The sequence below is a fragment of the Podarcis muralis genome, chromosome 3 (genome assembly GCF_964188315.1).
Source record: "Podarcis muralis chromosome 3, rPodMur119.hap1.1, whole genome shotgun sequence".
Classification (NCBI taxonomy): domain Eukaryota; kingdom Metazoa; phylum Chordata; class Lepidosauria; order Squamata; family Lacertidae; genus Podarcis; species Podarcis muralis.
The window spans coordinates 121,957,976-121,982,259 of record NC_135657.1 but is presented as its reverse complement, the minus strand read 5'-3'; the positions used below and the strand labels follow the sequence as shown (position 1 = coordinate 121,982,259).

Sequence of the window (24,284 nt, the reverse complement as noted above, 5' to 3'; positions counted from 1 at the left end):
TATTATTGTCAGGGGCTCAGGGACTGAGCCACAGGAGAAGGAGGAGATGGAGAGCGAAGGGGAACAATCGGAGGGGAGCGCAGGAGGGTGTGACAGTGACCAGAGAGATTCCCTGAGTCTCTCCAGCGAATCAGAAGATTCCCAGAAGGAGGCCCCCAGGGTCAGGGCAAGGGGGGCCAGTGGGGAGTCGCCAAGCGGCAGCTGGAAATCAGGGGTAGCTTCCCCACCAGAGCGCAGCAGGGGGGGGGGGAGAATCCCACAGATTAGAACAAAAGCCTCCTCCTGCAGGAGGAGGGAGTGAGGCAGGACTGACCACGCCTCCGTCAGAGAGTGGAGGGGCGGAGGAGAGAGCAGGGCCGTCCAGCCTCCCGGAAGGAGAAAGCAGTGAAGGGAGCAGTGTAGCCGTTAGGAGGAAAGTGGGCGGCTGGGCGCGCGCGCCAAGTTCAAATGTAGAGGCGCGAGGGACAGCAGAAAATCCGGATTGGGAGCCAGGTCCCAAAGCCCGCCGGAGACAGGGGGAGGAGTCAGAAGAATCCACCTCCGAAGAGTCCAGGAGGGTTGGGACCCCAGAGGGCAGGAGGACCCGGAGGCGAAAGGAGCAGAGGGAGGAAAGGAAGAGGTGGAGCAAAGCTCGGGTATTGAACTGGTGTAAAGGAGGGGCGGATTCAGACGGGACTTCGCCGGTCTAAGGACTCAGACGTAGCGCTGCGCGCCACGGATGTCAAACCAACAATGAACCACAATAAAGACTTTTGTTTATAAAGAGCAACTGGCGTTGGTCCTTTGTGAGCTGGGACCTGAGGCAGCCGCTGACAGTAAGTCCCGTCTCTCAAAAATTAACCCTTGCAGCGCGAGTTGGCGCGGAGAGGGGCAAGACTTGGTGTTTTGCGAGCTCACGAGAGAGGGAAAGATGACTACAGAAGGGAAGGTGGCACAGCTGGAAAAAGTGGTTGAGACGCTTTACGCAGAGCTGGAAGTTTCCAGGAAGAGAGAGGAGGAAGCAGCGAAGTTCTGCGAGGATCTGCGAACCAGGTGGGAAAAATTGGGCAAGGAAGGGCTGCCGGGACCCAGACCGGAGGGAGTTGGCCTCGGAAAGCGGGGGGGGGGGGGGCAGCATTGTCGCCCATTTTGATGGAAACCTACAGCAGTATCCTAATTTCAGAGCAGATGTAGTTTTTGCGCTCAAACTGCTGCGGAAGGACTTTAGAGATGAGGAGGAAAAAGTGGGATTTATCATAACTCACTTGCATGGAGAAGCAAGATCCTGGCTGCGCAATTTATGGCGCGACAATGATCCCACCCTCCAGAATTCAGACGCTTTCATAGCGGCTATGGACGCTTGTTTCCTGTCTACCACAGATGTAGACGTGGCTAGAAGAGAGATGCACGGCTTAAGGCAGGGCAAAGCAACAGTAAGGCAATATCACTCCCGCTTTTTTGCGTTGGTAAACACGCTACGCTGGCAAAAAGACTCTGCAGCAGTGGGGGATCTGTTCTGGGAGGGGCTAAACGCTTCCGTGAAAGATGAGCTGGCCAGGGGAGAGAGACCTAGCACCACGGCAGAAGTCGTTCAGAGAGCGCTCACGATAGGAGTGAGAATGGAGGAACGCCCCTGGGGCAGAGATGAGGGTCGCTTTGCACGCACACCGGCCAGAGCACCTCCCTTCATGCCCAGGGAGAGTGGACGCGCGAACTCCACGCCTCCATTGGGGGAGGGAGAAGAACCGATGGAGTTGGGCAGCGTTAAGGCTCAGACAGCGACCAGAGCCCCAACACCAGGAGCAGCCAAGACGAAAACTCCTAGAGGGAGCAGGAAGTGCTTCATATGCGACAGTGCACAGCACCTGGCCAAAGAGTGTCCCCAGAGGATCCAGAAGCACACTGCAGCCTCAGCAACAGTAAAAGGAGATTTTCAGCAGGGGGATGAGCAGCAGGGAAACGGCCAAGCCTGGTTGGAATCAGAGGCACTGGGGCCCAGCCAGGCACGTTTCTGAAGCAGTCCCCAGAGATTCTGCAGCCCACAGACCCCCTCCCGCCCAAACCAGTGGTGCAACTCACTGCATCACTCCAGTTGCCCAATGGACTCACCCTGGAAGTCCCCATTACCATTGACTCTGGTAGCAATGCAGACTTTGTGGGGGTGGACTTCATCAAGCAGCACCGCATAGCGCTTCTACCGGCCACGATGCCACTGAACGTCGTCACAGTCGATGGCAGGAAGCTGCTAGGAGGGCAAGTAGTACAGCAAACACCACCTATGGTGATGCAAATTGGGAATCATCGCGAAGTCATCAGTTTTAACGTCACTCACCTATCAGACACGCCCATAGTGTTGGGCATGAGTTGGCTGGATAGGCACAGCCCGGGATTGGCTTGGTACCAGCGCCAATTGACCTTCGGCTCCTCCTACTGCGCGGAACACTGCATCCAGCCCAGCCAAGAGGGGGAAGGGCAGGAGGATGAACCAGAGCTACATCTCAGCATGGTGCAGGCGGTACCAGACAAGTACAAGGAGTTTTTGGAAGTCTTCTGCGAGAAGGAAGCTGACAAGCTGCCTCCCCATCGGCCCTACGACTGCGCGATTGACCTCCTGCCGGGGGCGACGCTGCCGACGGGGAAGCTGTATTCCATGTCTGAGGACGAAAGGAAAGAACTCAGGGAGTTCATAGAGCTCAACTTGAAGCGGGGATTCATCCAAGAGTCCAAAGCAGTGGGGGGCAGTCCCGTGTTCTTCGTGAAGAAAAAAGACACGCCCCAAAAGAGGCTTGTAGTTGATTTCAGAATCATAAACTCGAGGACAAAGCCCACGGCATTCCCCATGCCCAAGATCGACGACCTACTAGCGACGGTGAGGAAGGGGAGAATCTTCACCAAGCTGGATCTGCGAGGTGCATACAATCTGATACGCATGCGGGAGGGCGATGAGTGGAAGACAGCCATGTTTACGCCCTTAGGCACCTATGAATACAAAGTTATGCCTTTTGGCCTCCAAAATGGCTCTCACACGTTCCAAGCATTTATGAACCACGTGTTAGCGGGACTCCTATACAAGAAGTGCGTCTGCTTCCTCGACATCCTGATCTTCTCGGAATCGCAGGAGGCTCACGAAGGGGACGTCAAGGAGGTCCTGCAGAGACTACGGGAGCACAAGCTTTACGCCAAGCTGGAAAAGTGCCAGTTCGACGTGAAGGAAGTGGATTTCCTGGGCTACAAGCTGTCAGACAAGGGACTCGCCATGGACAGCAACAAGGTCCGCTTGGTGCTGGACTGGAAGAGCCCGCGCAATAGGAAGGAAGTCCAGAAGTTCGTCGGTTTCGCCAACTTCTACCGCAAGTTCATCAAGGGCTTTGCGAAGGAGACGGCGGCTATCACGGACACCCTCAGCTCCAAGAAAAAGAAGTTCATCTGGACGGACCAGGCGGAGCAGTCTTTTCAGAGACTCAAGCGTCTCTTCGCGTCTGAGGAACAGCTGCTTCACGTCAACCCCGGCAGACCGCTGAGGATCGAGACTGACGCATCAGACAGAGCGGTGGGGGCGGTCCTGTTGCAGGAAGATCCGCAAGGGAACTGGAGGCCCTGCGCATTTTATTCCAGGAAGCTCAGCAAGTCGGAGCAGAACTACACAATCTGGGACAGGGAGTTGCTGGCCATTCATGCAGCCTTCAAAGCGTGGCGGCACTTCCTCATTGGAGCCAGACACACCGTGCAAGTCCGCACAGACCATAAGAACCTGGAGTACTGGCGCACGGCGAGGTTCCTGAACCAAAGACACATCCGTTGGGCGGAGTTCTTTGCGGATTTCGACTTCAGGATAGAATACATCCCGGGAGACAACAACGTCATGGCAGATGCCCTTTCCAGGAAACCGCAGTATCTGGAGGAAGCGGCGCCGGCGGCAGCTAAACACATTTTCACACCGGCAGTGTGGAAGTGCTCGGCAGCCACCGTTGACCTGGACGCGGTACGTCGCGCGTTACAGACGGATCCTTTCGCACAATCCAAGATGGAAGAGGTGCGACAGGGCACAGCGAAGCACGCCGAGTTCCAGATCCGTGACGGACTGCTCATCCGCAAAGGGGCTCTATACGTGCCGGGAGACGAACTCCGCGCGAAAGTCCTGCAGCAGTTACACGACGCACCCAGCGCTGGACATTTCGGCAAGGACAAGACAGCGGAATTAGTAGCCAGAGACTTTTGGTGGCCCAAGATGAGGGGTGAAGTTGAGGATTACGTCGCTCGGTGTGACACTTGCCAAAGGGCCAAACCAGTACACAGGGCGCCGGCGGGACTGCTGGAACCGCTTCCGACGCCGTTTGAACCGTGGGAGAGAGTGGCCCTGGACTTTGTCACAGATTTACCCAGCTCGAGAGGCAAAACAGCGGTGCTCGTAGTAGTAGACCTGTTCACCAAGATGGCGCATTTCATTCCTTGCGCGAAGGTGGCCACGGCGGAACAAACCGCCAAGCTGTTCATAGACCACGTGTTCAGAGTTCACGGATTGCCGAGGTCCATCCTATCCGACAGGGGGCGCCAGTTCATCTCGAATTTCTGGCAGAAGCTGCTGGGCATCCTGAACGTCAAGATCAACTTAGCGTCGGCACGACATCCGCAGACCAATGGACAAGCAGAGAGGGTCAACGCCATCATGCAGCAGTACTTGCGCTGCTACGCGAATCAACAACCCTCGACATGGGTGGACTACCTACCGCTGGCCGAGTTTGCCTACAACAACACGAAGCACGCGTCGACAGGGGTGACGCCGTTCTTCGCCAACAATGGGCGGCATCCCAGAACCTTCCCGGGTTTGGAGACGACAGGGGAGGGGGAGCCACAGGGGGCAGAGCACTTGGCAGCAGAATTGCAGGAGGTCCACGAGCAACTCCGAAGGAACTTAGAACTCGCAAAACACGCCTACAAAGTGCAGGCAGACAGGCACAGGAGAGTCGGGGAAGACATCCAGGTGGGGGACTGGGTATGGTTAGCAGCCCAGGCAGTGCCAGCCAGAACGTTAGCTAAGAAGAAGCTTGGGCACAAGCAGCTAGGGCCTTACCAAGTCGAGGCACAAATCAACCCAGTAGCTTTCCGGTTGACCCTTCCGGAGGGTTCCAGAATGCACCCGGTCTTTCATAGGTCGGTGCTTACACCCTACAAGGCACCACACAGGTTTCAGGCGCCAGGGACCGCACCAGACCCACGCAGACAATCACCCACAGGGGGGGAACCACGAAGGGCGACACCAATCAACGAGGTCACGGAGATTTTGGACTCGAGATGGGGGGAGGAGGGAGTTGAATATCTCCTTGCCGAGGAAGGTACCCCGGCAAGCGCCAACAGGTGGGTACCGGACTATGCCCTGGAGGAGCGCTATCTCAAAGACGAGTTTCATGCGCTCTTCCCACAAAAACCCATGCCGGCAGATTTTTTCGACGACTGGCTTTTCACACCCACACTTTCGGCCAGCACGTTCCAGGGGTTCTCATCAGACAAGGAGACGGAGCCGGGCTGGAGCACACCAAGGGGATCTTGTTCGGGGGTAGACACTGACCGTTCCTATTGGTGGGACGATCAGCCGGAGGAGGAATGGAGACGAAAATGGTTGAAGGGACCTTGGCACGCAGCTCCCGACGTACCGGAGGGTGGGGAGGACATGGACGTGTGGGGTGAGGATCAGGGGTTTGAGCACGAATACAAAGAGATGGAAGCGGAGGAGATAGACGTCGATGAGCACAGTACGGACTGGTTGGATCCAGCGGGAGGGCTGCACGACGGGGGCATCGAACAGTATCCAGCTCTCGCCCCCCAAGCACTGGAGCGCCCGGAACCCACGCCCGGAGAGGGGGAGGGGGGAAGGGGGGGCTTCGAGGGGGGATGGATGTCAGGGGCTCAGGGACTGAGCCACAGGAGAAGGAGGAGATGGAGAGCGAAGGGGAACAATCGGAGGGGAGCGCAGGAGGGTGTGACAGTGACCAGAGAGATTCCCTGAGTCTCTCCAGCGAATCAGAAGATTCCCAGAAGGAGGCCCCCAGGGTCAGGGCAAGGGGGGCCAGTGGGGAGTCGCCAAGCGGCAGCTGGATATCAGGGCTAGCTTCCCCACTAGAGCGCAGCGGGGGGGAAGAATCCCACAGATTAGAACAAAAGCTTCCTCCTGCAGGAGGAGGGAGTGAGGCAGGACTGACCACGCCTCCGTCAGAGAGTGGAGGGGCGGAGGAGAGAGCAGGGCCGTCCAGCCTCCCGGAAGGAGAAAGCAGTGAAGGGAGCAGTGTAGCCGTTAGGAGGAAAGTGGGTGGCTGGGCGCGCGCGCCAAGTTCAAATGTAGAGGCGCGAGGGACAGCAGAAAATCCGGATTGGGAGCCAGGTCCCAAAGCCCGCCGGAGACAGGGGGAGGAGTCAGAAGAATCCACCTCCGAAGAGTCCAGGAGGGTTGGGACCCCAGAGGGCAGGAGGACCCGGAGGCGAAAGGAGCAGAGGGAGGAAAGGAAGAGGTGGAGCAAAGCTCGGGTATTGAACTGGTGTAAAGGAGGGGCGGATTCAGACGGGACTTCGCCGGTCTAAGGACTCAGACGTAGCGCTGCGCGCCACGGATGTCAAACCAACAATGAACCACAATAAAGACTTTTGTTTATAAAGAGCAACTGGCGTTGGTCCTTTGTGAGCTGGGACCTGAGGCAGCCGCTGACAATTATCAATAAAAGGTTTGTGAATGTTTATTCAAAACTGGAACCAAGAGCTTACTGAAATGTTTGGAAAGGTTATATAGTCCTTCTGTAACTTTCAACTCAGAATACATGTGAAGGATTGCTTATTTAACAGTGCATCCACACACTCATATATAATTTGAATCTTCCTGCACACAAGAAGCTCACATACCAAAGAAAGTAAACTGAACAAAACCATGCAGCTTAAAAGACAGGGGCACTGTATCTCTCTTTTCAAAACAACACAAAACCAAACAAAAAAACCAAACAGCAAAACTGAATATGCTCTAAGCCAAGAAAGACTCTTTATAGATGTGAAGGATAGGTTGATGCCCCAGACTACCTGGTTGCAATGAAAGGTGCAATAGTTGTGGTGCACCAATACGGTGTTTAGCTCTGAGATGCAGTGTACTATGGTGATAGCCACCAGTGATAGCATTTGAAGAATATAATGTGAAGCGGAATCAATTTGTGGTTCAAATGGAAGGCTCTCTATTGCTGACAGGGTGGTGTATCTCTATTGCTGATAGGGAGGACAGAAATTAATGCTGAACCAGAGATGAAAGCAGAGTTGTCCCTCTGAGGATGCACTTCAGGAAAGGGTGAGATGAGTTGACTTCCAGGAGGAAGATGGTGCACTAGACAATTTCTGTCAACAGCTCGTTGACAGAGATAATTATGTGGTGATTCTTTTCTCCTTTTAGTTTTCATTTAAATTAGTTTGTTTTTAATTGCTCTGTATCATGAAAAAGTTTCAATAATTTTTTATGGGGGGAAAAGGACTATGAGATTTTGGATAACAGCCTAGAGAGGGAGTATGCCTGCCTTCAAAGAGTGTTCAGCCTGAGGACAAGCCATTCTGGAGAAATGGAAGATGGGAGACTCCAGCTCTCCTGGGGCAGATACTGTATCCTTTGCTGTTTACCCAATGACAGTTCCATGGGGATAAGAGAATAGGAATTATATACCAAATAATAAAATACATTTCCTTAGTTCATTTGCTGAGATGATGTACCTTGAAACCAATTACTGTTATAAAGCCATTATCTTATATGATATGCTGCTGAAGAAATGGCTGTGAAATATTTGGATCATTTACTTACTGTCATTCCTGGAAGACCCTCAAATCCAGAAAGGCCCCTGTCACCTTTAGCACCCTTTGGTCCTGCAACACCTTGTAAAGAATAGGAAAAGATAAATGTAACTTACAAGTATGAGGGGTTCTGCTAAGAAATCTTTTTCATGCCATTTGCTCTTCTATAATTTGATATTCTAAGAAAATTCATTTAAATATATAAAATATTTCCAGAAACAATAAAAGTATACTGCTTAAAGCACTGCTTATTACAGTGGTTTTCAACCCGTGTGCTGTGGCATCCTAGGGTGCCTTGGATGATGGTCAGGGGTGCTGCGGGCAACCCTGCCCTCTGTCCTTCCTTCCTTCCTTCCTTCCTTCCTTCCTTCCTTCCTTCCTTCCTTCCTTCCCTCCCTCCTGTCAGGACTGGTCGTTGTCCTCTTCAGATCACCACAGAAACGCTTCTTGTTCTTTTATAAAACTTTTTATTGCGTATTAACAAAACATTCTTATAAACAGTTCTTAACTATTCTTCCTCAGAGTCACTTCTGTCAGATACCTTCTGAGCTCTGCTTCTCCATGACCAGCCACTCTCCAAATGGCGAAGGCGCCTTTCCCTTTGCTTTCCCGCTCTTTTTCCTACCCTCCTGGCTAGAGCTGGCTTGTCTCTCCCCTCCTCCCAATCTGAGCTAGAACTGAACCCTTGCCTTTCCTGGGAACAGCCGGTCCCTCCCTCTTGTTCCTCTTGCTCCCTTCTATTAGATTCACTGCTCTCCTCCCCCCCCTTGGGGAATGCTTTCTCCCTCTGAGAAACTGAAAACCTCTAACTCTTCCCTGACACCTCCCTCCTCTGATGCCCTCTTGCTTCTCTGCCTCCCAACAGCCTGCACAGCTGTTTGTTGCAGCAGCCCTGGCTACAAGATCCGCAGGCAAATGGTGCCTCTGGGGCTGGCCAGGGGGTGCTTCCCAGCCCCCTGTGGGGCAGTGTGAGGAGGCACATCTCTTTGGGGTGGGGTGGGGTGGGGTGGGGGCAGCTCAGAGACCAGGGGCGGCAGCTGCGGCTGCCTAGAGGACTCCCAAGGATAGGGGGGAGGAGGCTGAGGGAACACTCCACAAGGGAGGGTGTTCAAAAAAGGGTGAGAGGCTGCCAGCTCTGCAGGCAAAGGGTGGCATAACTATAATAATAATTTATTGTTTATACCCTGCCCATCTGGCTGGGTTTCCCATAACTGGGCTCCTGAGCCTCACAAGGGTACAGGAGAAAGAATGTAGTTGGTCAAGGGAGCTACGGACTCAAAAAGGTTGAAAACCTCTGGATTATTAAGATCTAATACAGTGGTGCCACGCAAGACGAATGCCTCGCAAGACAAAAAACTCGCTAGACGAAAGGGTTTTCCGTTTTTTGAGTCGTTCCGCGAGACGAATTTCCCTATGGGCTTGCTTCGCAAGATGAAACGTCTTGCGAGTTCTTGCAAGTTTGTTTCCTTTTTCTTAAAGCCGCTAAGCCGTTAATAGCCGCTAAGCCGTTAATAGCCGCTAAGCCGCTAATAGCCGTGCTTCGCAAGACGAAAAAACCGCAAGACGAAGAGACTCGCGGAACGGATTAATTTCGTCTTGCGAGGCACCACTGTAATGTAAATTTAGGGTTATTTGAGATGATTTTCAAAAACAGATTTTTATTTTAGTATTACACTTGACCAGTCCAGGATGGAGTGCATGTACAGCAGTATCTTCTATCCAGACAGAGAATACAAAAAAAAGGAAATCAGTTCCTATAATGTCACCCACATTGATGATAAGTCACTTTCAGAGAAAAGCTCACACAAGAATTTCAGAACTGCTGTAGAGAATGCTGAAACTTTACAAAACTATAAGAACAAAAATAAAAGATCACAAAATGGTGTGGGTATTGTGGAAATGTGGCATTTGTGTAACATATCTTCCAAATAGCCATAACACATTAAAATGGCAACATTAAAATGGGCATGTGCAAGATGGATGGGTGAGAAGAAAATGGGAACTTCTTCCTGTAAATTCCTGCTCATAATAGAGTGAGGAGGGCATTCTCAATCCTTCAGGAAATATCTTCTCATCTGAAGAAGGAAGAGCCGGATTGTACTTTGCTGAACTTTTGATGGCTCTGTTGAGGGAGGTGCTGCTTCCAGATCAGACAGGAAAGAGCAAGGATTTCCTCCAGAAACAGAGAAAGGGTGGTCTTGTGTGGCCCTAACTATTCTCCTCACATGTGTCTGCCCTCCAGAATAATGAAGCAATTTTTTTCATCAGCCATTGTATTACAGTAGATATCAACATCTTTGAAGCTTGCTGCCCACACCATTTTGTATATGAAGCAATGTGATTGATGGAATAAGAGGAAGGCAATGCAAATCCTGGAGGAGTCTACCACAGTGCTTATTTTGTACTTTACCTGGTTCTCCTGGAAACCCCTGGGGGCCTGGCTCACCAGCTAGGCTGGGTACATCACAGGTAAAACAGCCATCACCTTTTACCCCTATATTAAAAATACAGAGATATTTATCAGACCTTTACAAACCAAATAGTAATTCCCACAGAAAATAACCCTAATGTTCTCACTCAAGAAATATGACATTTTTACATATTTTCTCAGCTTTTACTTGACTGTATCACACTGTTGAATCACGTTAAGATTGTGGATAGTAATTAAAGAATATCTCAAAGGTTACTGTGACAACAAAAGCTTCCTGGCATATATTGAATGAGTCTTGTAACGTAATGGTGGAGAAAACTAGAATCAAGAAGGAAAAAAATAACATTAGAGACTGTGTAAAGAAAATCTAATTGCAAAATAGTGCAACGAGTATAGTGGGAAGGTTCTTTTTCATTTTAAACAAAACCACTTTCTATTTCTTCTTTTCTTTTCTCTATATTTGTAATTTGCCAGATTATTTGTAATGTGTAATGTTTGTATTGTATGTATTTTATGTTATACACAATAAAATAACAACAACAACGATATTGTGGTCCCTAAATCCTTCTCATATTTACTACTAGCAAGCAAGATGTTCCCCATCGTATATTTGTGCACCTGGTTCTTCTTGCCTAAGTGCAGAATCTTACATTTGTCCCTACTGAAATTCATTTTGTTAGTTTGGGCTCAGTTTTCAAATATATTAAGGTCATTTTGAATCCCTATCTCTGTCTTCTGTGGCATGAGCCACCCCTCTCTGTTTGGTGTTGTCAGGGGTTCAGGGAGAGAGGCACAGATGAGGGAGGAGACTGAGAGCGAGGGGGAAGAATCCCGGAACGAGGAGGAGGAGGATGACAATGACTTGAGGGTTTCCATGAGTCTTTCAAGTGAATCGGAGGATTCCCAAAAGGGGGCGCCCCTGGTCAGGCCAAGGGGAGTCACAGGGGGGACTCGTCAGGAGCAGGGGAGCAGCAGGGGAACCCCGAGTGGGAGTTGGAGATCGGGGCCGGCTTCCCCGCCGGAACGGAGTGAAGAGGGTGGAGTTCCCAGTGTGACAGACGAAGCAGAGCAGGAAGCAGAGGGGGGAAGGAGATCGGGGCAAGACGTCCTGCCGGAAGGGGCGGAGAGTAGTACAGAGAGTAGTGTAACTGTCAAGAGGAAGGTCAGAGGTAGCGAACGCGCGCCAAGTTCAAATGTGGAGGCGCGCGGAAATGCGGAGAGCCCGGAGGAGGAGCCTGGTCCCAAAGCACGGAGGAGGGGGGAGCAGGCGTCTGGGGACTCAGCGTCAGGGGAATCCAGGAGGGGAGGAACCCAGGGGGGCAGAAAGACCCTGCGGAAAAGGAAGGACAGGAAGAGGTGGACCAGCACAAGCCTCTTAAACTGGTGTAGAGGCGGGACTGATTCAGAGGGGACTTCAGCGGTCTAAGAGTAACAGACGTGGGGCTGCACGCCTCGGCTGTGGAACAAACAATGTACTTCAATAAAGAGTTTTGTAAATAAAGTGGACTTGGCGTTGGTCTCTTGTGAGCTGGGACCTGAGGCGGCCCTGACAGTAAGTCCCCTCTCAAAAAGAACGCAAATTTTTTTCTTGCAAAGCTCACGAAGTGTGGCAGCCATGAGTGCGGAGGAACAGTTGACAGTGCTACGGAATGCAGTCACCGAGCTCTCCACTGCGGTAATAGCCTCTCAGAAGAAGAGTGACGAAGCGGAGAAGCGATGCCAGGATCTGCAAGCCAGGTGGGAGCGTGCATGCAGAGAGGGGTTCCCAGGGTCCAGATCAGAAGGAATTGGACTTGGAAGGCGGGGGGGCAGTTTAGTCGCCCACTTCGATGGGAACCTGAAGCACTACCCCAGTTTCAGAGCAGACGTCCTATATGCACTGCATTTGCTTCGCAATGACTTTAAAGATGAGGAGGAGAAAGTGGGTTTTATTGTGTCTCATTTGCATGGAGACGCTAGAGCGTGGCTGCGCAATTTGTGGCGCGAAGATGGTCCTGCCCGCCGCGATTCTGATGAATTTATCAAAGCTATGGACGCTTGTTTCCAGTCCACCGTAGATGTTGATGTTGCGCGCCGAGAGATGCACGGACTCAGACAAGGCAAAGCCACTGTGCGTCAGTACCATTCGCACTTTTTTGCATTGCTGACTGTATTGGGCTGGGAGAAAGACTCCAAACCAGTGAGAGATTTGTTCTGGGAGGGACTCCATGGCTCCATAAAAGATGAATTGGCCAGGGGTGACAGACCTCAAACCCTAGCAGAAGTAGTACAGAGGGCTCTTGCGATTGGAGTACGACACGAAGAATGTCCTTGGCACAGTGAGGAAGGTCGCCAGATGCGTGCGCCAGCGAGGGCACCTCCTCTTATCCCCAGGGAGTTCGGCCAGGCGCATCCTTCGCCTCTGATGCGGCAGGGGGAGGAACCAATGGAGCTTGGCGGTGCTAGAGCTCAGACAGCAGCCAGAGCCCCAACGTCCGGTGCAGTCAAGGCGAAGCCTCCTAGAGGGAACAGGAAATGTTACATCTGTGACAGTGCACAGCACATGGCTAAAGAGTGTCCCCAGAGGCTCCAGAAGCACACTGCAGCGTTAGCAACGGTCGCAGCAGACGTACTTCACGAAGAGCAGTTTCAGGGAAACGACAGTGCCTGGCTGGAGACAGCGATGCTGGGGCTCAGCCAGGGGAGTCTGTAGAGCAGTCCCCAGCGATTTTGCAGCACACAGACCCCTTACCACCCAAGCCAGCGGTGCAGCTCACTGCAACACTCCAGTTGCCGAATGGAACCACCCTGGAAGTCCCCATTACAATCGACTCTGGGAGCAACGCGGACTTTGTGGGGGTGCAGTTCGTCAAGCAGCATCGCATAGCGCTTCTGCCAGCTACGACGCCCCTGAACGTAGTCACGGTCGATGGAAGGAAATTGCTAGGAGGGCAAGTTGTGCACCAGACGCCTCCCATGGTGATGCAGATTGGAAATCATCCAGAAGTCATTAGCTTCAACGTCACCCGCTTATCAGACACGCCTATAGTGTTAGGCATGAGCTGGCTAGAGAGACACAGTCCAGCAGTGGCGTGGTACCAGCGACAACTCACCTTTTGCTCATCGTACTGTGCTCAACATTGCATCCAGTCCAGCCAAGAGGAGGAAGCTGGGCAGCAACTGCAACTCGGCATGGTGCAGGCAGTCCCCCGCAAGTACGAGGGATTTTTGGAGGTTTTCTGCGAGAAGGAAGCTGACCAGCTGCCACCCCACAGGTGGGGTGTGCGACTGTGCGATTGACCTGTTGCCGGGGGCGAAGCTGCCGACTGCAAAGCTGTATTCCATGTCTGAAGATGAGATGCAAGAACTCAGGGAGTTCATAGAGCACAATTTGAAGCGCGGATTCATTTGGGAATCCAAAGCGGTGGGGGGCAGTCCTGTGTTTTTTGTGAAGAAGAAGGACACGCCCCAGAAGAGACTCATTGTGGACTATCGAGCCATAAACTCGATGACAAAGCCCAAGGCCTTTCCCATGCCCAAGATTGACGACCTCCTAGCGACCGTGCGGAAGGGGAGGATCTTCACCAAGTTGGATCTGCGCGGAGCGTACAATCTCATACGCATGCGTGAGGGCGATGAGTGGAAGACGGCCATGTTCACGCCTCTGGGCACGTATGAATACAGAGTTATGCCTTTTGGTCTCCAAAATGGATCCCACTGCTTCCAAGCCTTTATGCATCACGTGCTAGCGGGACTCCTCTACAAGAAGTGTGTGTGCTTCCTCGACGACATCCTGATCTTCTCGGAATCGCCGGAGGCTCACGAGAGAGACATAAAGGAAGTCCTGCAGAGACTACAGGAACACAGACTCTACGCCAAGTTGGAGAAGTGCCAGTTCGATGTGACGGAGGTGGATTTCCTGGGCTACAAGCTGTCCGACAAGGGGCTGGCCATGGACAGCGTCAAGGTCCGCGCGGTGTTGGACTGGAAGAGCCCGCGCAATCGGAAGGAGGTCCAGAGGTTCGTCGGTTTCGCCAACTTTTACCGCAAGTTCATCAGAGGTTTCACGAAGGAGACAGCAGCAATCACGGACACTCTCAGTTCCAAGAAGAAGAAGTTCACTTGGACGGACCAGGCGGAGCGCTCTTTTCAGAAGCTTAAAAGCCTCTTTGCCTCCGAGGAACAGCTGCTGCACGTGAATCCTGGCAGGCCCATGCGGGTCGAGACTGACGCATCAGACAGAGCGGTAGGGGCCGTCCTTTTGCAGGAAGATCCGCAAGGGAACTGGAGGCCCTGTGCTTTCTACTCCCGGAAGCTCAGCAAGGCGGAACAAAACTACACCATCTGGGACAGGGAGTTGTTGGCCATTCACGCGGCTTTCAAAGCGTGGCGGCACTTCCTCATAGGAGCCAAGCACACCGTGCAGGTCCGCACGGACCACAAGAACTTAGAGTATTGGCGCACGGCGAAGCTCCAGAGCCAGAGGCACATGCGCTGGGCGGAATTCTTTGCGGATTTCGACTTTCGAATAGAGTACATCCCGGGGGACTCCAATGTCATAGCCGATGCGCTCTCAAGGAAACCGCAATATCTCGAGGAAGCGGCAACAGTAGCAGCCAAGCACATTTTCGCACCGCAGGCGTGGGCATGCGCTTCAGTCGCCGTCGACCTGGACGCGGTGCGACGCGCGCTGCAGACGGATCAGTTTGCACAATCCAAGATGGAAGAGCTGCGCAGAGGTACAACGAGAGACGACGAGTTCCAGATACGCGACGGGCTGTTAACTCGCAAGGGTGCCCTCTACGTGCCAGGGGACGATCTCCGCGCAAAGGTTCTGCACCAGTTGCACGACGCACCCAGCGCGGGCCATTTCGGCAAGGAGAAAACAGCGGAACTGGTAGCCAGGGACTTTTGGTGGCCCCAAATGCGAGGAGAGGTCGCGGATTACGTCGCCAGATGTGACACCTGTCAGAGGTCCAAGCCAGTGCACCAGAAGCCAGCCGGACTACTGGAACCGCTGGAGACGCCACTGCAACCGTGGGAGCGGGTAGCGCTGGACTTTGTTACTGATCTGCCCAGCTCCCGCGGCAAGACGGCGGTACTGGTGGTTGTGGACCTGTTCACCAAGATGGCGCACTTCATTCCTTGCGCGAAGGTGGCGACAGCGGAACAGACCGCCAAACTCTTCATCGACCACGTGTTCAGAGTGCATGGGCTGCCACGGTCCATCCTGTCCGACAGGGGGCGCCAGTTTGTTTCCAGTTTCTGGCAGAAGCTCCTAGGTATCCTGCACGTCAAGATCAACCTATCGTCGGCGAGACATCCGCAGACCAACGGCCAAGCAGAGAGGGTCAACGCTATCATGCAGCAGTACCTGAGATGTTACGCCAATCAGCGACCCGCAGCTTGGGTGGATTACCTGCCGATGGCTGAGTTTGCCTACAACAACACGAAGCACGCGTCGACGGGGGTGACGCCGTTCTTCGCTAACAATGGACGACATCCCAGAACCTTCCCGGGGCTCGTAACGACGGGGGAGGGGGCGCCACAGGGGGCTGACCATTTCGCAGCAGAACTGCAAGAGGTGCACGAGGAGCTGCGGAGACATTTGGAACTAGCTAAACAAGCCTATAAAGTGCAGGTGGACAAACACAGGAGGGTGGGAGAAGACATCCAGGTGGGGGACTGGGTATGGTTAGCGGCCCAAGCGGTGCCGGCCAAGTCGTTAGCTAAGAAGAAGCTAGGACACAGGCAGCTAGGGCCATACCAAGTTGAGGCCAGGATCAATCCCGTAGCGTTTCGACTGGCCCTCCCCGAAGGTTCCAGAATGCACCCGGTCTTTCATAGGTCGGTGCTCACCCCCTACAAGGCCCCACACAGATTTCAGGAGTCAGGGACGGCACCAGACCCACGCAGAGAGTCACCCAAGAGGGGGAGGTCACCTAGGGTCGAACCACTCAACGAGGTCACAGAGATTCTGGACTCGAGATGGGGGGAAGAGGGGGTAGAATATTTTCTCGCCAGAGAGGGTACCCCAGCCAGCGCCAACAGTTGGGTGCCGGACTACGCTTTGGACGAGCCTCTTCTCAAGGACGAGTTCCATGCCCTTTTCCCACACAGGCCCATGCCAGCCGAGTACTTTGACGACTGGCTTTTTACGCCCACACTTTCAGCCAGCACTTTCCGGGGGTTTTCTTCCGCGGAGGAGGGAACGCCAGAATCGAGCCCTCCTAGGGGATCGTGCTCGGGGGTGGAGACGGAACCCTCTTATTGGTGGGACGAGCAACCAGAGGAGGACTGGCGCAGGAGGTGGAGGGAGGGGCTTTGGCCAACAGCACTGGACGAAGTAACAATGGGAGAGGAGACCGAGAACACTTTGGGAGACGAACCCGAGTTCGAGCACACATACACTGAGCTGGAAGCAGAGGAAATCGAAGTAGACGAACTGTATCCAGCATCTACCCCTGCAGAGACGCGGCTCCCAAAACCTGCGCCCGACGGGCGGGAGGGGGGAAGGGGGGCTTCGAGGGGGGGATGGATGTCAGGGGTTCAGGGAGAGAGGCACAGATGAGGGAGGAGACTGAGAGCGAGGGGGAAGAATCCCGGAACGAGGAGGAGGAGGATGACAATGACTTGAGGGTTTCCATGAGTCTTTCAAGTGAATCGGAGGATTCCCAAAAGGGGGCGCCCCTGGTCAGGCCAAGGGGAGTCACAGGGGGGACTCGTCAGGAGCAGGGGAGCAGCAGGAGAACCCCGAGTGGGAGTTGGAGATCGGGGCCGGCTTCCCCGCCGGAACGGAGTGAAGAGGGTGGAGTTCCCAGTGTGACAGACGAAGCAGAGCAGGAAGCAGAGGGGGGAAGGAGATCGGGGCAAGACGTCCTGCCGGAAGGGGCGGAGAGTAGTACAGAGAGTAGTGTAACTGTCAAGAGGAAGGTCAGAGGTAGCGAACGCGCGCCAAGTTCAAATGTGGAGGCGCGCGGAAATGCGGAGAGCCCGGAGGAGGAGCCTGGTCCCAAAGCACGGAGGAGGGGGGAGCAAGCGTCTGGGGACTCAGCGTCAGGGGAATCCAGGATGGGAGGAACCCAGGGGGGCAGAAAGACCCTGCGGAAAAGGAAGGACAGGAAGAGGTGGACCAGCACAAGCCTCTTAAACTGGTGTAGAGGCGGGACTGATTCAGAGGGGACTTCAGCGGTCTAAGCGTAACAGACGTGGGGCTGCGCGCCTCGGCTGTGGAACAAACAATGTACTTCAATAAAGACTTTTGTAAATAAAGTGGACTTGGCGTTGGTCTCTTGTGAGCTGGGACCTGAGGCGGCCCTGACAGGTGTCATCTGCAAATTGTATGTGTATCCCCTCTATTTCTTCATCCAAGTCATTTATCAATATATTGAACAGCAACGGGCCCAGGACAGAACCTTGCAGCACCCCACTTGTCGTTTTTCTTCTTTAGAATAATGAGGAACCATTAGTGAACACTCTGGGTTTGGTCAGTCAACCAGCTACAAATCCACCTAACAGTTACCTTGATCAATACACATTTCACTAATTTCTTTGCAATAATATTATGGAGGTATTTGTCAAAAGCCCTACAGAAATAAGAATATACTACATCCACAGCATTCCCCTGATCCACCAAGCTTGTAATTCCATCAGAAAAAAGGAGACAGATTCATCTGGCATGACTAGTTTTTGAGAAACCCATGCTGGGTGTTAACAATCACAGTATCCTTTTCTAAGTGCTCACGGACTGTTTAATTATCTGTTCTAGGACCTTTCCTGGTATCGATGTCCAGCTGACTGGTCAGTAGTTACCTGGATCTTCTGTCCCCCCATTTTTGAAAATGGGTACATTTGTCTGCTTCCAGTCCACAGGACCTCACCTGTTCTCCAATAATTCTCAAAGAGGCTCTGAGATTACATCCACAAGCTCCTTTAGTACCCTTGGGTGAAGTTCATCAGGCCCTGGAGATTTATATTCATTTAAAGTAGCCAGGTGTTTTCTTATCACCTCTGTTCCTATCTTTGGCTGCAGTTCCCACCTAGCATCCTTTATTCTGTCATCACCAGGTTGGACATTGCTTTTCTTTTTGGGGAAGACAGAAGCAATGCAGGTGTCAAGCAGTTCTGCCTTCTCTTACCCAGTAGCATTGGGGTGCAGGTGGCGCTGTGGTCTAAACCACCGAGCCTCTTGGGATTGCAGATCGTAAGGTGGGCAGTTTGAATCCGCATGACGGGGTGAGTTCCCATTGCTCTGTCCTATCTCCTGCCAATCTAGCTGTTCAAAAGCATACCAGTGCAAGTAGATAAATAGGTAGTGCTATGGTGGGAAGGCAAACAGCAGTCCTGTGTGCTCTGCCTTCCGTCACGGTGTCCTGTTGCACCGGAAGTGGTTTAGTCATGCTGGCAACATGACTTGGAAAGCTGTCTGTGGACAAATGCCAGCTCCATCAGCCTGAAAGCGGAGATGAGTGCCGTCCCCATAGTCAATTTTGACTGGATTTAACCACCCAAGGGTCCGTTACCTTAATCCATTAGCATTTCTCCATCTTCTCCAAGCAAGGGACCTACTACTTGCTTCTTCTTCTTCAAAGCCAAATAAACCTTCACTATTTTTAATCTCCCTTGCAAGCCTGAGCTCGTTCTGAGCTTTGGCCCACCTGACCTTCTCCCTGCAACTGTTGGCTACCCATGTATATACTCTTCCTTTGTGAGTTCTCCTTTCTTCCATTTCTTATACATGCCCTTCTTAAATCTCAGCTCATCTGTAAGCTACAATGGTCTCATTAGATGCCTCCCACTTTTTTGTTGTTGGAATTGTCTCCATTTGGTCTTCAACATTTTACCTTTGAGAAACTACCATCCATCTTGGACTCCTTTTGAGCATTTCTGACCATGGAACTTCATCCAGTAGTTCCTTAAGCTTTTTAAAATTGGCCTTCTTAAAGTCCAGAGTGTATGTGTGACTACACTCAGTTTACTCTTCCCTCTGTATAATGAAACCCCAATGCACATGATCACTTCTTTCCAAGGTTCCTAATACTTCCACTTCATTGATCTGTTCCTCCCTGTTGATGAGGACCAGGTCCAAGAGGGCTGACCCTCTTGTTGCTTGTTCCACCTTTTGAGAAATGGAATTGCCATTGATGCAATGGAGGAATTGAATTTGTTGGTCCTTACATTCTTGCCGGTGTTTGAGTTCCAACAGATATTAGGGAAGTTGAAGTCTCCCATGACTACTATATCTCTCCTTTTTGAATGTTTAGTCATCTGCTATAGGAAGGCATCATCCAAGTTTTCAGTCTGGCTTGGTGGTCTATAGCAGACATCCATAGGAAGGTCACTGGTTTCCCCCCTCTCCTACAATTTTTACCCCTATACTCTCCGTCTGCCTTCCCTGCTCCAGGTCATGGATGGGTACACATCCCTTACATAGAAGAAGAAGAAGAGGAGGAGGAGGAGTTTGGATTTGATATCCCGCTTTATCACTACCGTAAGGAGTCTCAAAGCGGCTAACAATCCCCTTTCCCTTCCTCCCCCATAACAAACACTCTGTGAGGTGAGTGAGACTGAGAGACTTCAGGGAAGTGTGACTAGCCCAAGGTCACCCAGCAGCTGCATGCGGAGGAGCAGGGAATCAAACCCGGTTCACCAGATGACGAGTCCACTGCTCTTAACCACTACACCACACTGGTTATATAATGCTATATAATATAAGATATATAATGCTACTCCACCCCACCCTGTTTGGTCTATTCCTTTTGAACAGGTTATACCCCTCGAGTTCTACATTCCAGTCATGTTGCCTATTAGGTCATATTTGCCATCCTGTATTAAGAGCTCAAGTTCTTCTTGCATGCTTCCCATACTCTGCATTTGTGTAGAGAAAACTAAAATCACGAATCATGCCTCTGTCTCCCTTCACAGGGAGTCAACTGTCACCACTGCACATCTCTTCCCTTTCTGGGGAACAGTACAAATCGTTCTGTACACTGTACCTTCCACGGCCACATCAGTGTGTTCTGAGGTCTGCCACTGCTGTTCTTGCTCCTCTGGCTGAGAATTGGAGAATTGGTGTCCAAGATGAGGGAATGGAATCAACTTTGTAGCTCTAGAGGCACAGCATGTCTCCTGACAGTCCTGCCTTTCTATGTCACATTTCTCCAGGGGTTCATCTCCTGTATTGGTCAAGCTAGTTGGGGGCTGCTGAGTCACATATTCCCTGACTTCATTTGAGAACCAAGAGCCTCTGGCATTTTTTAAAATGACACTCTCCACAGAAATGCAGGGATGGAGAAAGCTTCACTTGTTGCTTGTTGCCTATCACCAGCTGTTAAAGGTGCAGTGCCCTGATTCACTTTGAAGAAAGGGAAATAGTGATTCTGGCATTGGAGAAGATAGGGCGACTCCTTCCTAGGAGTCGCCTGTCACTGCGCACAATCAGCAGCGGCTACCTCCTCCCAGGAAAAAGAGGGGGCAAAGTGACTCCAACTCAAGATGAGAAAGGGGCAACTAGGCAGCTCAACTGCATTTTGCTAAGTTATATTTTGTTGATGTGCTGGGCAGGCTAGAGTCATTAGGCTCAGAGGTGGAGCTAGCTGCTCTGGCACCTGGAGCGGCACACATGCTGTGCACCCGAGGGCGGGGCTAGCTGCTCGCAGGGGCAGGGCGAGGGTCCCAGGGGCGTTCTGCCCGTGGCATCCCAGGGGGGCGGCAGTGATGTCACCCCCCCCTCAGAGATGACACCCGGGGCGGACCACACCCACTGCACCCCGCCAGTGATTAGGCTGTCACTATACATTCCTTGGTGCCTTTGTGTATGGCAAATGTGCAGGTGTTGTTGGTGTGTAATGTCCTGCTTGAAGGATTGCTGCAGTGTTGGGAGTGACGTGCAGAATGGACCTTGTGGGATTATCTTCTGATACTGCTCTACTATGTCTTTCTTTGCTGTCCCCTGAGCTGCCTGAATGTGCCCATGCCATGTGGGTATGAGTAAGCCCCTGGAATAGCAGGTTCATGGAACTGGTTGCCTAGAACAAGCTCTACTTCTTTTACCTGGAAGGTTCTATATCTATGTACATCCAAAGTCAGTGTTGGTACCTTTTTCTCCCCTTTCTCCCAAGAAGCCATGCTGGCCACGAGGCCCAGGAGGGCCTGGATCACCAGGCTGCCCAGGTTGGCACTCCAGAATTCCATCTGCAGTTTGAATGGGGGGAAAAAACACAGAATGGTTTCTATACGGCAAATCCTATTTCTAAAAAATTTATGTCAGTGACATGGATCACTCTTACTTGAGTGAAATGGTAAATCACAGGTGCTGCTTGGACCAGTTCTCACAACTGGGGTAGCTGGAAAAAGAGCTACTATAGTTGTAGAAACTGCTGCTGGTTCTATCTGCAACCAGATCCTTCACATGGGACATTTCTCCATGAAACCAGAGCATTATCATGACTAAATATGGACCTGGACTGCCTGCATGGCCTTAAGGCAACCACTGAAGTATATTCCTCTAAAACATAATATGTAGTTATAATAAAAAGTAAACTAAAATAAAACAATTATAAATAAAATAATAAATGAATAAAAATAATATGTAAACCAGAGCTGTTGTATACACATTAGCATGCAAAAACCTGAATTGAGATGCCACAAAATCATATATATTTTATCTGCTTGCTAAATTTGCTTGGGAGGCTGAATTGGCTTGAAAATAGCCCACAGCATATTTGAGTCAAAATAATGCTAATATTCTCAATTCTAAGATTCTTTTCCAAATTCCAGTTTTTTACACACTAAAAGTTCATTTACTTCCCATATTTGGCAAACAGTACACACATTTCCCCTTACAGTAGGACAATTTGTACGTGTTTGTGTGAATATGTCAATTTCTGCAAACATACAGTTCAATAGTTTGTGCAGCAACAAAGGAAAAAGTTGAACTGATTGTACAATTCTGTTCTCAGGAGTGTGGGGGTGGGGGGCATATACCTCCTCTTAGGTTTCTGTCAGAATGACACTAAGGAGCCCAGCACCTGACAGCAAACCACATATAGCCCTATCAAGTAAACTTCTATATAAAAACATAAGGGCACACATTGAAGAAAAAGAAACACTGTACTGAGACTATATTAGTAGTTGAATGCTGATAAATTCAGACATCCAAAGAGAACAAACCAGAGGCTACAGGCTCTGATTGTGAAGATCATCTGCCTCTCTTTCAAATATGGCTGGGAAAATTCTTCACCATGGAACCTCTTGAGAAAGGACATTTACAGTATGCGTCAATTACTGATTTCTCCAGTGATTGGGGTGAGAGATGTCTTTAGAAAAGCAATTCATTTGCAGGGTAGCATTATAGTCTCATCTGTGGGACACAATATTTTGGAAGACACATTGACCAAAGGCTTCACCAGAGAAGGCAAGTGTGTGGCTGTAATAGTGAAGGTAAACTAAAAGGCAAGTTCTATAAACTGCAAAAGCAGCAGAACTCGAGGAATTAATTGTGATACCTGAAGGGACAACTTATTCTGCAGCTGCTTCAGGAAACTGTTTCAGCCAGCAGAACCCCTTCATAGCCTCCTAGAGGCCTATAGTTGTTGCTTTCTCTCTGCTTGCAAGGAGCGGACATTGCCCCCTTCTGCTTGGAGCCTCAAGCTCTTATGTAACAGGATGCTCTGCTTCAGAAGAAGAGGCTATGCAGTAGTTAGGAGGTGAATCTGAAACCTGTATGTCAGACTAAATTCTGAAATATGATTGATTGATTGATTTGATTTATTACGGCCATTGGCCCATATCTAAAACAATACATCAAAATTTATCCATAAACAAACAATTTAAACAGTTCCAAGTTAAAACACCCATATAAAACCAATTTTACTTCAATTAAGTAAACACTATATACAATAAGCTCCCTCTATGTCAACCGCAATTCAAATCCCTCGGATTTTGGGGGATATGCGTCTTAGTTCTGGCACTTATTGATGGTTCTTAAGTTTGGCTAAGCTGTCAGAGTCATACAGTGATCCATTTCTCCTATTATGAAATAAGACTTAATGTCAGGTATCTAGCGACTGCAAGGGATCTACTTGACTCTTCGTCGTTTAATAAGTATATTATTTGGGCTTCCTGAGGTCTGTCAGCAATTCTCGATAAATATGGGGCCAGAAACTTGGACCGTGGAGCCAAATGTAATGGACAACAGAAGATTATATGATATAACGATTCTATAGATCCACTTTTACAGTCACAGAGGAGTGAGATCTGTCCATTGAAGAGTCTGTTACCCAACACATTTGATGGGAATTTGAAATATGTAGAGGATTAAAACTGCCTTGGGAAGCTGACCTAAGACCCTTCCCCCTCTTACTTACTTGTGAAACCACTTAACCAAGCCAAAGTCAAGGTTTTGAAACAGGAAACAGAAATTTCTTCTAGAATGAGGCACCACATCTGAAAACAAATTCATTTAACCAATTCTAAAAAAAAACATAATTTTCTTTTTAACCATTATTATGACCATGGGCGTAACATTTCTTACTATCTCAATTCTTTTGCACTTTAAAAGGACTGTATACTTTGGGCTGCATTTTGACTTGCCTGTTGCAAAAGGTGGGCCTGGAAGCCCTGGTACACCGGGAAGTCCTGGAGGTCCATCTCTTCCTTTTGGCCCAGGCAATGAAGATCCAGGAGACCCCCGGTCACCCTTTTCTCCTCTCTCGCCCGGAAAACCAGGTGCCCCTATTATCCCAGGACTGGGTTGCCCTTGATTACAATAATGCAGTGAAGTAGGCATCAATAAAAGCAACAGAAAAAAATATTGACCAATAAGTTGTTTAATAACAATAAAATAATTGCAACACCATAATAACAGCTGAGATACCATACTGAGATACCATACTGAATCTGATCCTAAACTACCTCATGAGTTCAAACAATAGCAAGATACCATATTTTTTGCCCTATAGGACGCACCGGCCCATAGGACGCACCAAGATTTGGGGGGGGGGATAAAGGAAAAAAATTTATTTCCCCCCCCCCCAGGCGCGGGGCTGGGGCGGTGGAAGCCCGAGCTTCCCCCTCCCCCAGCCCC

General features: G+C 50.8%; 1 protein-coding gene across 1 annotated transcript in view; it reads right to left on the bottom strand.

Annotated features, from left to right (window-relative positions):
* COL4A1 (collagen type IV alpha 1 chain) overlaps positions 1–24,284 on the bottom strand; it is a 175,439-nt gene that overhangs the window by 85,318 nt on the left and 65,837 nt on the right. Inside the window, exons 21-24 of the mRNA XM_028721789.2 lie at positions 23,792–23,956; positions 21,296–21,391; positions 10,199–10,282; positions 7,799–7,869 (exon numbers count right to left, since the gene is read on the bottom strand). Coding sequence (XP_028577622.2) covers positions 7,799–7,869; positions 10,199–10,282; positions 21,296–21,391; positions 23,792–23,956 — 416 coding nt within the window. The remainder of the gene's footprint in view (positions 1–7,798; positions 7,870–10,198; positions 10,283–21,295; positions 21,392–23,791; positions 23,957–24,284) is intronic.